This window comes from Urocitellus parryii, chromosome 6 (assembly GCF_045843805.1).
Source record: "Urocitellus parryii isolate mUroPar1 chromosome 6, mUroPar1.hap1, whole genome shotgun sequence".
Taxonomy (NCBI): Eukaryota; Metazoa; Chordata; class Mammalia; order Rodentia; family Sciuridae; genus Urocitellus; species Urocitellus parryii.
The window spans coordinates 157,832,587-157,849,220 of NC_135536.1; the positions used below are offsets into that span (position 1 = coordinate 157,832,587).

The 16,634-nt window shown below is 42.5% G+C and overlaps 1 protein-coding gene across 4 annotated transcripts in view; it reads left to right on the plus strand.

Annotated features, from left to right (window-relative positions):
- Window positions 1-16,634, plus strand: part of Rrbp1 (ribosome binding protein 1) — a 67,574-nt gene that overhangs the window by 15,207 nt on the left and 35,733 nt on the right. For 3 of the 4 annotated variants that reach the window (XM_077799916.1, XM_077799918.1, XM_077799917.1), the window contains exon 2: window positions 8,007-10,359. In XM_077799916.1, coding sequence (XP_077656042.1) covers window positions 8,028-10,359 — 2,332 coding nt within the window. In that variant the 5' untranslated portion in view covers window positions 8,007-8,027. The remainder of the gene's footprint in view (window positions 1-8,006; window positions 10,360-16,634) is intronic. The other variant, XM_026400718.2, reaches the window with a different exon arrangement.

Here is a 16,634-nt window from a genome sequence, read left to right on the forward strand (position 1 = left end):
ATATTAACCCCAGAAATTTTGGTAGGGCTTTTAAGTAATCAAACAACTTTAAGGAAAATAAATTATTATTAGGATAAATAGAGACATTGAAGAATAGAGGGGAGGTAACAGGTTCTTTACCAGGAAGATGTAATAATTCTGATATTATGTTCACCTAACAAGATAGTCTCTAAACAAAGCACAATAGTGGGAAAATTATGAGTTCTCAATAGCTGCTTGATTAGGTAGGCAAAAACCTAGTGATGTATAGAAGATTATTAAGCTAGAACTAAGAATTCACACAGGACCTTATATTCTACAGAGTATACATATATTTATAAATATTGATCACAATCTTGGTTTGGAGGCACATGCCTATAATCCCATCTAATCAGGAGATTGAGACAGGAGGATGGCAAGTTTGAGGCCAACCTGGGCAACTTAGAGAGATCCTGTTTCAAAATAAAAAGGGCTGAGGATATATAACTCAGTGGCAGAGTGCTTGCCTAGTATGCACTAGGCCTTTGATTCAATACCAAGTGCTGGGACAAAAAACTGACTACAATGTAGTAAAAATCACCAAATACATAATCTAAATTAGAGTTCTTCAAACTGCAAGCATTGGAGTCATTTTAGTTTGTTATATAACATCTTCTGTAATTTTTGATGACAGAGAAAAAAACAACAATAGTGCATTCCATCTACTAAGATTGAGTTGTTTCATGAGAATTTTATTTACTTGGTTTTCTCTCTTTATGTGTGTGTGTATATTAATATGTATGTATGTATCTGTGTCCATGTCCTAGGATACACAATAATTATTTATTTTTTTGGTTAAAAGTCTGTAGGCTTATAATACAGTTAAATTAGGATTTATCAGCCATACTTAAGACTCATCCTATGTGTTAGGAAAGTTAAGCACTGCCTAGTCACAGGTCAAAGAAGAAACACATGGGAGCTAGAAAATAAAACCGGTTATGAGAATGCTGTTCATTGATGCCTGTAGGATGAAGCTACAGCAGTACTTATGAGGAAAATGTATTGCCTTAAATATTTGCTATAACAAAAGAGGAATGAAAATTGATAAATGTTCATGTCAAGAAATTGGAGAGAACAGAATGGAAGATCAAAGAAATAGGGAAAATTAATTGGGCCTAGAATCATCATTGAAATTGAAGCAGCACTCTACCTGAGTTCTATACTGTTCTACTCCCTACTCCAAGAAAATATCTCCAGACAACCATCCTGACAGTTTTATTATACCCCTAGTCTTCCAAACCTACAAAGAGCAAATGCCACAATTTCATACAAACTTTTCCAAAAAACGGAGGAAGGGAATAATCCTAGTTCATTCTATGAGAATTGAGTGACCCTGATTCCAAGATCAGAGAACAACCTGAGAATGATCTCTGATTTTTCTACTTAGAACATACAGAAATTCCACATAAAAATATAAATAAACCAAATCTAGAGATAGTATTTAAAAAAAAAAAAAAACACCCCACCTTTTGAGGACTCGTTTATGCCATAGAAATCATCTTTTTGAGTTAACAGAATATGTATGATAATAATCCCCCCCTTATAGTTTCACTTTCCACTGTTTTTGTTATAGGTAAGTATGGCCCAAAAATATTAAGTGGAAAATTATAGAAATAATTCATAATGGGGACAAGAAAGATGGTGGAATGAGATGGACATCATTACTCTAGATACATGTATGACTACACATATGGTGCGACGTTTTATTGTGTACAACCAGAGAAATGAAAACGCATGCTGCAGTTGTGTACAGTGAATCGAAATGCATTCTGCTGTCATATGTACCTAATCAGAATAAATAAATAAATTTTAAAAAAGAAACAATTCATAAATTTTAAATTGTTTGCTATTCTGAGTAGTGTGATAAAATCTCATGAAATATTATCTCTAGATTTGGTTCCTTCATATTTTTTTTTTTTAAAGAGAGAGTGAGAGAGGAGAGAGAGAGAGAGAGAGAGAGAGAGAGAGAATGAGAGAGAATTTTTAATATTTATTTTCTAGTTCTCGGCGGACACAACATCTTTGTTGGTATGTGGTGCTGAGGATCCAACCCGGGCCGCACGCATGCCAGGCGAGCGCGCTACCGCTTGAGCCACATCCCCAGCCCCGGTTCCTTCATATTTTTATGTGGACTTTTCATGTGTTCTAAAGTGGAAAAATCAGAGGTCATTCTCAGGTTGTTTTCTAAGGTTAGTATCAGGGTCACTCAGTTATCTTAGAATAAGCTAAGGATTATCCTCTTACACATCACACTCAGGACATACTCCCTTCATCCAGTGTATCCAGACTATATGTGCTACCTGCCCATTAGTCTGTGTCATCAGACTAAGTCTATCATGGTACTGCACAAGTAAAACTTAATTTGTTTAACAATGGCCTAAAACACAAGTAGGGACGTATTATAGTGTATTATTATAATTGTCTTATTTTATTGTCAATTTTTGCTCTAATTTACGAACTTTTTTTCATGATAAATATGTACAAATAGGAAAAAACATAATATATACATATAGGATTTGGCACTGTTTGATTTCAGGCTTCCACTGGAGTCTTGGAATATATCCCTAGCTGATAAGGAGGGGGGGTACTTTATTATAATTCAACACATTTCAGATTAAAAGAGAAAATGTCAAGTGATAATGAAAAAGAATTTGCAAAAATTTACAACTCAGTTGCTTAAAAACAGGTAACCAAAAAAGATAAGATACACTACTTAACCTGAGAAAAACTTGCAGTCAGTATAACATGTGATAGTGAAACGTAGAAGGAAAAACTTAGAAATGCATGGGAAAGCTTCCCCTTACTGACCCCTCAGCCCTGCGTGGGCACTCCCCACCAACTCTGCTAAGACGGGAAGAGATGAGATAATCCAGTTTAGGAAGCAAGAAACAATACTGTCTTGTTTTCCACACATGATTTTTTTTTTTTTTTAACAAAGAGAATCTGCAAACTCCTAGATTTGACAAGAGCTTAACATAATAAAAGCTGGGTAAATAATACCTATGCAAACTTGTAGAACATTGCAGGTTGTCTATAGCTAGAAAATAGAAAAAGTGAATTACAAAAGATACTTTTCTGCCAGCACATTTAAAAGCAGTAGTAATCTTAATAGCAACAACAAAAATTACAAGAGTTTATAGAAAAAAATCATAAAAGCTTTCTGAAAGTATGAGAAAACATTTAAAACAATGTAGTGCTGTAACATAACAGTGTTCGTTGACAGGAAGTTCCCATGGTTACAAATGTCAGTCCTCTCTGTGTTTATCTGTAAATTCAGTGTGATTTAAATAAAAAAAAATCCCAGTGGATATTCTGGAAGGAATGCATAGGCTAAATACATAGGTATCGACACAGGGCACACATAAATGAATATACTCTTGAAACAAAGTATAGAATCCAGAAACAGGTCCACTCATTGGAACAGAGGAGTGGAAGGAAGAGACCAGACAGGGGCTGAGGATGTGGCCCAGTGGTTTAGCGCCCCTGTGTTCAATCAAAGTAAAAAATAAAAAAAAGAGACCAGTCAGGGAATGGTGCTGGTCATTGAACTAATGGGGATAAGTTCTATCACTCTTTCTTGTTGTCTATCAAAGTCAATACCCAGTGATTGTGAAATCCTAACTACAAAAAGCATTACTGATGTTTTTAGGAGAAAGTAAAATTTTACTATTTTAAATAGTAAAATGACTTTTGTTGCAGTGGTTGCCTCCAGAAAGGGACCTTGGGTAGCAAGGAGGGGAATGAGAGAGAATTTTTATTCTGCTGTTGCCATGTCACATTGCAGTCTCATGTAGTAGTAGTATAAATTTTATATACAATGTCTCATCAATATGGCAAACTCTTAGAGGATTTGATAAATCCTCTAAGTGGGTAAATAGACATTCATATTTTTCTTTCTTTTTTAAAAAAATTTTTGTTTTAATTAGTTACACATGACAGCAGGATGACTTTGACATATCATACTTTTGAATCAGATGGGATATGATTTCTCATTTTTCTGAGTGTACAGGTTGCAGAATTGGTCATGCAGTCACGTATACACACACAGCAATAATAATGTCTGTTTCATTCTACTATCCTTCCTTTCCCCCATCCATTCCCCTCCCCTCCCATTACTTCTGTCTACCCAACCTAAGTTGACACTATTCTCTTTTTTTTCCTCACATCTTCATACGTGTATTTTATATAATGATGAGGGTCTCCTTCCATCTTCCATACGATTCCCCTTCTCCCTTCCTTTCCCTCTCACCTCTCTTCCCTATCTAGAGGTAATCTTCTTTCCATGCTCTTCATATTTTTCTTGCTCTTCTTTATTTTTGAACTCTTTCTGAAGTGCTTGGACCAGAAGTGTTTCAGATTTGGGATTTAAAAAAAATTTTTGGAATATTTGTTTATACATAATGAGAACTACCTCAGGGATGAGACAAGTCTAAGTTCATTTGTTTCCTGCACACCTTATTACACATGCAGCTTGAATATTATTTGTACAGTATTTTGAGTACACCTGTGTTTTGACAGAGACCATCATATGAGGTCGGGTGTTGAATTTTCTAGTTGTGGCATCATATTGTATTCAGAATTTCAGAATTTGGAGCATTTCAGATTTTTGAGTTAGAAATGCTCAACCTTTATCTTAAGGGGAAAAAAAAGGAGATAATGATTCTGATATAGCCATATCTGTTTTCCTGCCATTCTGCTTTAGTTCTGTTTCTTTCTGTTAAGTCACCTTATGTCTAGGAAAAGGATATGGAGGCTTATCCTCTTTGACCATCCCTACCTGTAGCCATGGCTTCTCCCAGCATCCAGATGTGGTCTACCACAGAGCAGCTGAGACAAGCCCCAGGGAAGAATCATTCTCTTGGGACCCTAGAGGTGCTCAGGGAGTTTGAGTCAGTGAGCATGGGTGGCCCCTGCTTCTGACTCCTTCCCTCTTAGGGCCTTCATCTGTTTGCCTTACACTCTTTTAAGCGTACTCTCTCTCTCTTACTCTCTAGAGAGTAAGAGAGAGAGAGTAAGAATACCTGTTTCACAAAAGTTTCTGGAATTGACACAATAGAGATACCTTGTATTATGGATAAGCACACTTTTGACTTAATTCTTTGCCCACCTAGGCGTGGCCCAGGGGAAAGCCCTGGAAGAGTTCCTACTGTGGGCCTCCTACCACAGTGCAAATTTCAGAAGGGAAGCACTAGGGATGCTGGTCTTGAGAACATATTTGAGAGGCCCTATTGGCTTTATCATTTCTGGAAGTCATGCAGGATATGTGTAGCCACACCCAAGCTGACTCTCTGAGGCTGTAGAGCAAGTCTTTACTGTCCACAGTGATATTACCCTAGCCTTATATGTTTCAGTGTATTTCTAAAGACTAGGCTTTTCATTTTCCTGTGAAAGCTTGCTTTTCAAAAATTCTAACTCAGGAATTAGTGGTGGGGATGTAATTTCTTTTTAAAGCAACTCGTTCTGCAAAAGTTGGGAAGATACATTTGTGCTGCAATAAAACATACATTTGTGTGTGCTGCAGAGGAAAAATATTCTCCTAAGTTTGCTTTTCTTGATTCTTAGCTCCCCACAGAGAATATATTTTTGTATCTCATGTTTGCTATGTGGAGTCAGATTAAAGGCTAATTTTCCAGCCTTGTTTTTTCTGCTGGAGTTTGGAAGCTGGAGAACATGAGGCTTCACAGAGCTGTACAGTCCTCTGCTGTGAACAGGCCCTGCTCTGTCAATGGCCATTCACTGTGTTAGGGTCTGGTGACCAGTGCCAACTGCAGCTCCAGGAGAGGCCACCTCTCAAGAACATAGTTGTTGGGAAGCCACTTAAGGTTTATGGAGCCATAGCTAGGGTGACTCAGACCCCAGTGTTGGTCTGCCTTCAGAAAGGGGTATTTTGGAGGATTTTGGTCATCTGAATAGGAATATAGTGATTAGAATTTAGGTTTTATTTTATTTTATTTCTGCATGAATGCATCCACATTGGCAGAGTTCTGAGAGGTCCTTGTGAGGACTTGGCGTCAGTTGGTAGACACCTACCAAGAAATAGGGTTGACCCACAGCATTGCAAACCTTCTTGTCCTGCCCTTCTACCCACTGAACCCATCCAGGGCTGAGCAGGGTACAAGTCCCTTTTTAATGCCAAGTGTGGGGGAGTGTGTTCCTGGAAAGGCTCATTTGTGACAGCTTACCTTGATCGTCACATAAGAGAATGCCCTGGTGGTGCCCTGTGCTATTACTACTACAGCCAGAGGTCAGAATCCACTTGGAAACACAAATGCCATCTCATCCAGAGGTCGAAGGCCTCTAGGAGCTTACCTCAGACTTTGTTTACAGACGTGATGACCAGGGTGCAAAGCTGTGCCTTGGCCCTGTGCCACCCAGGGTTCACCGTCTGTTGGAGAAGTCAGTGCTACAGCAGCTGCTGATGGTGTGATCACTATGAAAGTGTGCTGGGCAGCTTTTGTGAGGGAAGTATCAAAAACCCTCCTTAAGGGGCTTATCAGAAAGACAGTGAAATCCTGTGTTTGAACTGCAAGTAGAGTGATTTGTTTTAGAATATGATGCTGAGACATTTAAACACTGTCCTTTGCAGTTCCTTCTTTAAATCACCCTGTTGTCACATTTGGCTTTTGTAATTGTTGTTTAGAAATTCCCACTTGATATTTCCATCCCTACACATGCTCAGGAGGTGTTGGAATCTCAACTTTTTGGAAGAGCAGTCTCAATGTCTGAGCCACCACCAGCCTAGACCCAGGTTCCGCGGTGTCTAAGAATCCTGGAGGGCAGTGTCCTCTTCTTTTCCTCTCCCTTTCTGGCCTTCCCTGTCCATTTTCCTTTTCTGTTTGCCTGTTCTGTTGCTGATCCTCTTTAAAAGGGGTTAGATTTTTCTCACTCCGGTTTAGTGGACTGAGAATTGATGATAGCGTCAGCATTAGTTAAAAGTTGAGTATCTGTATACACTCCTTGGTTCCTTGGTGAAGTGGAACTAAGTCTGGGCCATCAGCCAGAAAGGTCTGCACCTTGTTGCCTCTGGCCCCTCAGACTTTTGCCCATAGGTAGCAGTGAGAATGGTGGGGTGTGTTGCCTGACAGAGGCCTGTTGATACTGTCCCCTCCCTTTGTGCAGCCCGAAGATGTGAAATTCCAACCCTGGAGTCTGATGGGCTTTCCAAGACTTCCCCTCCTACTTCCCAACTTGCAAATTATAGGCTCTCTGACTGCATGAGCTATTGTCAGCAAAAAGACATTTTCCTTCACTAAGTTCTTGATAACTGTTTTAGGATTGTAATGCACAATTGTTTATTTTTGACCCCAGTAGTGCTAGGGATAAAAGGGAGGCAACAAAATAGAGATGGCATGCCAGTGGCCTGCTGGCCAAAATGTACACTGCTAAAAGGCTTTGATGTTTTTGAGTTTACTCACATGGTATTTTTAAAATCAGTCAATTTCACATCAAGAGAAGAAGAAAAAGATTTCTGCCTAATGTGAACAATTAGATCATCTCTCAACTCAGTACTCATATTTCTATGGCAGTCAGCTATGGCTGAATGGCTAACCTACTACCTAATTTAGGCAGGGCGTTTTTCTCCACAGTCCCTACTACTCTCCACTGTCTCATATCTGGTTTTACTTGTGCTCAAGTGCATCTTTGACCCCTGCCACGGGGAACATCTTGAATTGGGATCATAGCTGCGACTTGATCTTAATGTCTCCTGGACATTAAGTACTCAGTTATAGATCTGCACTTTGCAATCTGTCTATTATTTGCACTTCCCATCAATAAGAGACGCTCAGATCTTGGATAAAAATTGGTCTCTTCTAAAAAAGGGGCAGGTAAGAATGTATGATACCAAAGATTGCCTGGGTTTGTTTCTAATCTGAATTTAGTCTGAAGAAAGAATTAGTGAGACCTTATATTTGGTGACAGGGGTGGAGATGGAAATTGTCAAATGCTTCAGTTTCTCCAAAAAGTAATCAAATGTATGTATTTGGCAGGTGAAAAGAAAGCCAGCCAAGATGGATATTTACGACACTCAGACCTTGGGGGTTGTGGTCTTTGGTGGGTTCATGGTTGTTTCTGCCATCGGCATCTTCCTGGTGTCAACCTTCTCCATGAAGGAGACTTCGTATGAAGAAGCCCTAGCTAACCAACGCAAAGAGATGGCAAAAACACACCACCAGAAAGTAGAGAAAAAGAAGAAGGAGAAAACAGTGGAGAAGAAAGGAAAGACCAAGAAAAAGGAAGAGAAACCTAATGGGAAGATACCCGACCACGACCTGGCCCCCAATGTGACCATCCTCCTCAAAGAATCAGTGCGTGCACCTGAAATGACTTCGGCCCTGACCCAACTCCAGTCCCCCATCGTTGTTGCCCCTATAGCTACAGTACCAGCCATGCCCCAAGAGAAGCCAGCCTCCTCCCCTAAGGACAGAAAGAAGAAGGAGAAAAAAGTGGCCAAAGTGGAACCAGCAGTCAGTTCTGTTGTGAATTCCATTCAGGTTCTTGCCTCCAAATCTGCCATCTTGGAAGCTTCCCCTAAGGAGGTGCCTATGGTTGTTGTGCCCCCAGTTGGCGCCAAGACCAGTGTCCCTGCTCTTGCTCAAGGCAAGAAGGCAGAAGGGGTCCAGAACCAGGGCAGAAAGGGGGAGGGAACCCCAAACCAGGGCAGGAAGGCAGAGGGAACCCCAAACCAGAGCAAGAAAGCAGAAGGATCTCCAAATCAGAACAAGAAGGTAGAGGGTGCTCAGAACCAGGGCAAGAAGATGGATGGGACCCAGAACCAGGGCAGAAAAGGGGAGGGGACCCAGAACCAGGGCAAGAAGGGGGAAGGGACCCAGAACCAGGGCAAGAAGGGGGAAGGGACCCAGAACCAGGGCAAGAAGGGGGAAGGGACCCAGAACCAGGGCAAGAAGGGGGAAGGGACCCAGAACCAGGGCAAGAAGGCAGAGGGAACCCAGAACCAGGGAAAGAAGATAGAAGGAACCCCAAACCAAGGTAAGAAGGCAGAGGGAACTCAGAACCAGGGCAAGAAGGGGGAGGGAACTCCAAACCAAGGTAAGAAGTTGGAGGGAGCCCAGAACCAGAGCAAGAAGGGGGAGGGTGCTCAGAACCAGGGAAAGAAAGGGGACGGGGCTCAGAACCAGGGCAAGAAAGGGGAGGGGGTTCAGAACCAGAGCAAGAAAGGAGATGGGGCTCAGAACCAGGGCAAGAAAGGGGATGGGGTTCAGAACCAGGGTAAGAAAGGGGATGGGGCCCAGAACCAGGGCAAGAAGGGAGAAGGGGACCAGAACCAGGGCAAGAAGGGGGAGGGGGACCAGAACCAGGGCAAGAAGGGGGATGGGGCCCAGAACCAGGGCAAGAAGGGGGATGGGGCCCAAAACCAGGGCAAGAAGGGGGATGGGGCCCAGAACCAGGGGAAGAAGGGGGAAGGGACCCAGAACCAGGGGAAGAAGGGGGATGGGGTCCAGAACCAGGGCAAGAAGGGGGATGGGGTTCAGAACCAGAGCAAGAAGGGGGATGGGGCCCAGAACCAGGGCAAGAAGGGGGATGGGGCCCAGAACCAGGGGAAGAAGGGGGAAGGGACTCAGAACCAGGGCAAGAAAGGGGATGGGGCCCAGAACCAGGGCAAGAAGGGGGATGGGGCCCAGAACCAGGGTAAAATATTGGAGGGAACGCCAAACCAGGGCAAGAAGGTTGAGGGGGCCCAGAATCAGGGCAAAAAGGGAGAGGGATCCCAGAACCAGGGTAAAAAAGCAGAGGGGGCTCAGAACCAGGGCAAAAAGGTAGAGGGAACGCCAAACCAGGGCAAGAAGGGAGAGGGAGCCCAAAACCAGGGCAAGAAGGGAGAGGGGCCCCCAAACCAGGGCAAGAAAGGGGAGGGGGCCCAGAATCAGAACAAAAAGGGGGAGGGGGCTTCTAACCAAGGCAAAAAAACAGAGGGGAGCCCCAACCAGGGCAGAAAGGGAGAGGGAGCCCCCAACCAGGGCAAAAAGGCAGAAGGGACGCCTAACCAAGGCAAAAAGGCACAGGGGACCACCAACCAGGGCAAAAAACCAGATTCAGTTCCTAGTCAGGGCACAAAGGCAGAGAGTGTCACGAACCAGGGGAAAAAAGCTGAAGGAACCCCTAATCAAAGCAGAAAGACAGAAGGAACTCCCAACCAGGGTAAAAAGGCAGAAGGGTCTCCCAACCAGGGCAAAAAGATGGATGCAGCTGCCAATCAGGGTAAAAAGTCAGAGTCAGTTCCTGTCCAAGGTAAAAATGCAGACATGGTCCAGGGCCAGGAGGCACCAAAACAAGAGGCTCCTGCAAAGAAGAAATCTGGTTCAAAGAAAAAAGGTGAGCCTGGTAAGTGACTCTGGTCTCTTTGTGACCTTGGAGGGAAAAGCTGTCTTTATATGGCTTGTGGATTCCCTTGAGGAGCCATCTGTAATCGTCAGCTTTTGCCACAATAAGACCCTGTAACAAACATCCCCCAAATTTAATGGCTTACAACAGCAGTCACTTACCCTTCTTCATACTGCTGTGAGTTGGCTGGAGGTTGGCTGGGATGTCTTGGCTTGGAGGTTCTGCTTCAAGCTGTGGTCTAACTGGGTCAGCTCCTTGCTGCAAGTTGAGCTCACGTCTGGTCCTCATGTATTAATTCTGAGGTCTGGGCTGGGGATTCAGTGGCTCTCCAGGGTAGAGGGACAAAAGGGCATTTCAAGTAGAAACACATCTATCCTGGGATCATTGGCCAGGGAAAATCATGTGACTGAGCCTGAATCAAGGGCCAGGGAGTCTTCTCTGTCTCCAGTGAGAAGGACTGCAAAGTGATGTTGGGTAGGGGATTTGAAGGAATAGTCTACATAGGACTGTGTCTTGACAAGTCAGTCTTAAATATCCGACTGTATTCTGTCAGACTGTTCTTTGTTCTTATTTCACCTGATGCTTTTGTATAGCTTTATGCATTTAAATATATTTGTTGGGTTAATAGCAGTAGAGTAATGTTCTTAAGGTGCAGACACATTCTTCCATATTGCTCCAACCTTCCTCTCTTCCCTGCTCCTACCCTAGTTATGTAATGGAAGTTTTATGGAACATTAATGTAGGAATTGTTTCATATAGACAGATATTAGATCATGTAGAGCATTAATTTGCCTTTATCTGTGTAGTGCATACTAGTAGAGAAATTGGACCAGAGTGCATCACTCATTGGATTTCACTTTGTCTCTTCCTCCTCCTCCCCCTCCACTTCTTTCCTCCTCCAGTGTTTGAATAGCCATTGACTGAATGGAAAATTAATTCTGTTTGTCTTAAGGAAAGGTATCTTAGGGCATTTGAAGGTGTGAACCTGTGTCATGTAGCATAGGGCCCTGTTGTTTTTAAAAAGTTGAATTTTCCTATTTTGCTCCTCTGTTGAACTTTGTTCCCTTTCTCAGGTCTCCCCCAACTCCAGTTTCTGATGGGACATTTCCTCGGAGTATATGAGGAAACCCATCCCACATGACTGGCTCTGGGACTTGCTCAGCATCAAGAGGCCCACCTGGGTCAGGTTGGCCTTTTAAGACCTTGACACTGAGGAACTGGGCTTTAGCTTACTTCCAAAGGCTGGAGAGTAGCATACTGCCCTGTCTTTAACATGATGTTTGTTCCACTGCACCCGCAGATAGGGGTAGAGCTGAGAACTGGCTGGCATCAGATTTTCCCACATGGAGTTGTTTAGTGCTTCCTGTGCCCCATGGTCATTATTAGGACTGGGATTATATGACTCAGTGATAGAGCACTTGGGAGCATGTACTGGGCCCTGGGTTTATCCTCACCCCTGCAAAAACAACAACATGGTCTTTGTTACCTTGGATGGTTTTAGATGTTTGAAATAAGATGTGAAACAGAAATGTGGTGGTGATAATAATATTGGAAGGGAAGTTGAAATTACCCTAATTTGCCAAGTAATAAAGAACCTTGTAAGGAATAAGACTTATGTGTGATCTGTCTAAATCTATGCAACAGCTTGATTGAGGTGAAAAGAAAATTTGAACCAGGAAAATAACTACCATGATCCTGATAAGAAAGATTAAATATTATAGATAAAATGGTAGTTATTTCAAGTTAACTTATGGTCTCCTGTTAAGCTTTCAATGAGCTATCCCCCTCTAACTTGACAAAAGTTGTAAAAGCTCCATCTGAGGGGAAAAAGGTAAGAACAGTGAATAGATTTTTTAAAATAGCATTTATAAGGCCTGTCCTGTCTGCTATGGGAACATTTCTCCCAAATATTGTGATTATAAGTAGGGAAGTAGAATGGTCCAGAAATCAACTTTGTCACCCCTGAGAACATACATGAGGGATGCATCAGATTTTAGTAGGAAAGAAAAATGTTCAGTGAATGATTTTGAACACCATGTTCATAAAAACTAACTTACTCCCCCCTTAAACTTACCCTTTCTAAAACTTTAACATTTAGATAAAATATATTTAATTTTAAAAGAAATTAATATTGATCTGCCCAGATGGTGGAAGACAGTCCAAGGTTGTAATGAGAGGTGGGTGTGGGGGAACTTGACTACACAGATGGCCAGGTGGGATTGTCAGGACCAACAGTAAAAGACAAAGCTGGAAATGGGCAACTGGTGTGACACTGGAAACGCAAGGCAGATTTCTTTTTTCTTCAGAGTCTAGAAACATGGGGAAAGTACTTTTTTGTATTTTTCATTTTTCTGAATTTGCACTGTGCATTTTCTGCTATTTTCTCATGGTTGGTGGATGCAGGCCATCTTTACCCCTACCCCACCCCCCGCACAGCCCTCCCCCCGCCCCACAAAAAAAAATATCCTTGAAGGTCCTGAATGTTTCTCCTCCTGCAGTTCTTCTCATATTTGATATGCAGACTATCCCCTGGGGATCTTGTTAAGATAAAGATGTGCCTTAGCTGGGGGGAGTGCTTGGGGTGGGCCTTCGATACTGTACTCTTTACCAGTTCCCAGGAGATGCTTCTTACCTCAGGCCTACACACAGGCTAGGAGGGACCTTTTCATATATCAGACAGTTTTGAAAATTCACAATATTCAAATAAAATAAACTTTATTTAAGATGATTACTTCAAGCAAGAAAACATGGCTGTGGTTAAAAAGATTGTGGCATTGTGAATTGTATGACCCTTTTAAAAAGCAATTTAGCAAAATATATCAAGAGCTTTTGGAGGGGCTTGTAGTTTTCTTCTACTCCTGAGACTCTCCTCTGAGCAAAAAGTGTAAGCTGTGGCAGAGAGGGTTTGTGGTTAGTGGCCCTGACTGCCTGGGGACTCAGTACATTCATTCTGCCCACCCAGACACAGAGCAGCCACCAACAGTGATGGGTGTGAATATTCCACCGTGACATGCAGAAACTTTACAGCATGATTTTCATTTGAAAAAAGCAGGATACCAGATTTTTTTAGACAACATAGCAATAGAAAACAAAGACATTAGATGAGTGATAACTGATAAAAAAATAAGGAAATGTATAGTCTTCCCTCCATGACTAAGGGGATTGATTCTAAGACTATCCCCTGTGTATTTCAGACTCTCTGGATGTTTAAGACCTTTATATAAAATGACTTAGAATTTGCATTGTCCTATATACTTTCTTATTATTTTGTTTTTGTGGTGCTAGTGCCTCATGTATGCTAGGCAAGGGTTGTACCACTGAGCTATACCCCCAGCTTTCCCCTAATACTTTAAATCATTTCTAGATTACTTAAACCTAACACAGTATAGATGCTATGTAAATAATTGGTTGAATTCGTGAATGAGGAACCTGTGGATTCAGAGTACTGACTTTCCACATTGAGAAGTCCAGTTGTCTTCTGATTTTTTTTTTTTTTGCAATGTAATAATATTTTATTCTTCAGAGAAGTCAGAAAGTAACCTTGAAGAAGGATCTTGTGGCTGTGACAGTGCCCCCTGAAGTTGAAAATACTTGTGTGGAAGGCCTTTGATAATTTTCTGTGCAAGGCCACATGGGACAGAAATTCTAATGAGCTGTTGTAGTAGATAATTTCCTATTAAAATCCTTCTTATTTAATGACCTTTTAAATTATTTTAGGGGCATAAAATTGGGTCTTGATATATTATCTTAAATTCTCTGTTCATCATTCCAAAAGAACAAAAACAAAAAACACAACTCCAGCAATAATGACACTTCCCGATGTGAAAACAATCCAGAGATACCTGGATGTCAGAGGCAGATGGAACTGCTTTTCCTGCATCTGGTAAACCCTCTAGATACAGCTTAGCATGTCAGGCCTCTGCAGTGGATTTATCTTAGAGTTGTGGTGAAATGCAGAGAAGGACCCTTGAGTATGAGTCTAGAAGATGACCCAAGAGGGTGAAGGTCATTCATATCATCAAAGGCTGGGAGAGGCCACTCAGAATTGTCATTAAGGGAAAATGGCCTTAATGACTGGGTCAAGAGCTCTAGCTGTACTAAGGAGACCCTCTTGAAATTTTCAAGCAGTGTAAGCTCAGGACAGATGAAAGGAGGCATTTATGAACTTGGAAGGGAGTCATTAGCCAACACACATGGATGGGTGGTAAGTCCCAAAGTTCCAGGTGCTGCCTAATTGACAAGAGCATGTATTCAGTAGATTATTTTTCCATAGAATTAGAACAGTGTATTAGCAAGTCTCCAAGGTGAGTATTTCAGGCCATACTTTGTGAAGACCAACACCAGGTAGATGATCTCTTCCCTATTTAGTGGTAGTCTTCTTCTCATGCTCTTCCTCCCTATCCCATTTTGAGTCACTCCAGCCTCTAGTTTTAAAATTTTGAGTCAGGGTCTACTAAGTTGCGCAGGTTGGTCTTGAATTTCCAATCCTTGCCTCAGCCTCCAAGGCACCACGCCTTGCAGAATTCTTGCTTTTAATGCTCAAAACTCAGCTTCTGCTCCTACCATGGACAGAGTGGCCCATACCCCACGTCCCTGCAATGGTGAGAATCTCCTCAGCTTCCTGACTTACACTCAGGATGTGGCAGACTTTGAGTCCCTGGAATGACAGAAGCTGAGTATCTCCTAGATGGAGGGCAGGGAAGGAGGTGCTGCCGTGATATGAGGAGGTTGGCATGCATTAAATGGAGGTGTCCATAGCTAGTCTGTGTGGATAGTGATGGAGGTTAAGGATCATGTCTTTTTACTGTATCCATTAGTTACATTGTCAGACCCCATGTGGCCATCATCAAACCAAAGCAGGAAAGAACATGTTCAGGAGTTACTGTTTTTTTAATTGAATGGTATACTTTGCTCTGTGATGATGTTATCTAAGAATGTCCAAAGCAAGTGGAGGTCTCTACTGACTATGGGTTATGAGGTTAACATGGTGAATATATGTAGAATGCTTTATCTGGTTTTCTTGGGGCCAGGCTGTCCTTGACTAGATGACCCATTTGAATTTGCCTCATACGGACTCTCAAAGTCTGCTTATTCCCCAGCACAAATGCATTTTCCACTCTTTCTAGCTGAAGTGCTCCAGGAACATTTCTTAATTTTTGCGTGTCTGTCTTCCTCCTGCTAATAGCACAGGAGGGAGACCCACCCCCAGCAACTGACAGGTAGTGGGGGCAAGAAGGGCAAGGTGAGCTGTTGGCATAGTGCCTACATCTTTGTAGCTATGTATAGGATAGAGGTCCCAGGGTGTGCTTAGTGAAGTGTGTGCCTTTACCCTCACAGTCAATTTAGGTTTTCCTTCTTACAATATGCAAGAAACACCGAAGAAACATGGGACAGAGAGGACATTTCCTATAAATGACAGAATTCCGGTTCAGGCCTTGCTCTGTGAAGACCCACTTCAGGTGGGTGATGTGCTTCAGAGTATTGGCCATTTTCCATCACGTTGGCCTTTCTCCAGGCCAGGAACTCTCGGTCATTTGCAGTGATGTTCCCACCTTGTCCAGCATTCCCTTAGAGTTTTTTCTTCATCTTCAGCCGTGCTTTTGTGAAGCACTGTGACTGAGGGTTTGAAGAACCAATCTGAATTGATGGTGCAGAGTGTTACCAGAGGCTTATGGAATTGGTCTTCACTTCTTGCCATTACATCTTGTACATGGAGTTTAGTGTACCAGAATTAATCTGATTTATTTGCAGCTGTGACTGTTGGAAGGTGAGCAGTCATAAATGAGAAGCAGGCTTTAGTGTTTCCGTGCAGTTAGACACATGTTCCTCCTTTTGTTGGTAAGACTGTAGTCAGCTCCAACTGGCCTGCCCTTGGCCTCCTTGCCCCTTAGCTGAGACTGAACTTCCATCCATCCAGAGCCTGTCTGCACTCTAGAGGCCACATGTGGCCAACCAAGAGGAACTGTAGGCAGAACTCCTGGTGGGCTGATTGGCCCTGGGTGTTCACAATTTCAGGCAGGACAGGGTGAAGTGGCGTGGTGACCATGCTTCTGGGATCAGGGAGATGAATGGGCATTGGGTTCTGGATTACTGGTGTGGAGCAGACTGGGAAGGGAGCTCTTCCCATGGATCTAGGACACCTTTACTTGGGCAGGTAAAGGATCCAGGGATCCTTTAACAGTTTGAGTGTGAAGGTCTAGATCTGTTCAATCCACTGTGAGAGCTACTAGTCACACAGGCCATTTAAATTGTCATTTAAATCAGTCAAAAGTAAA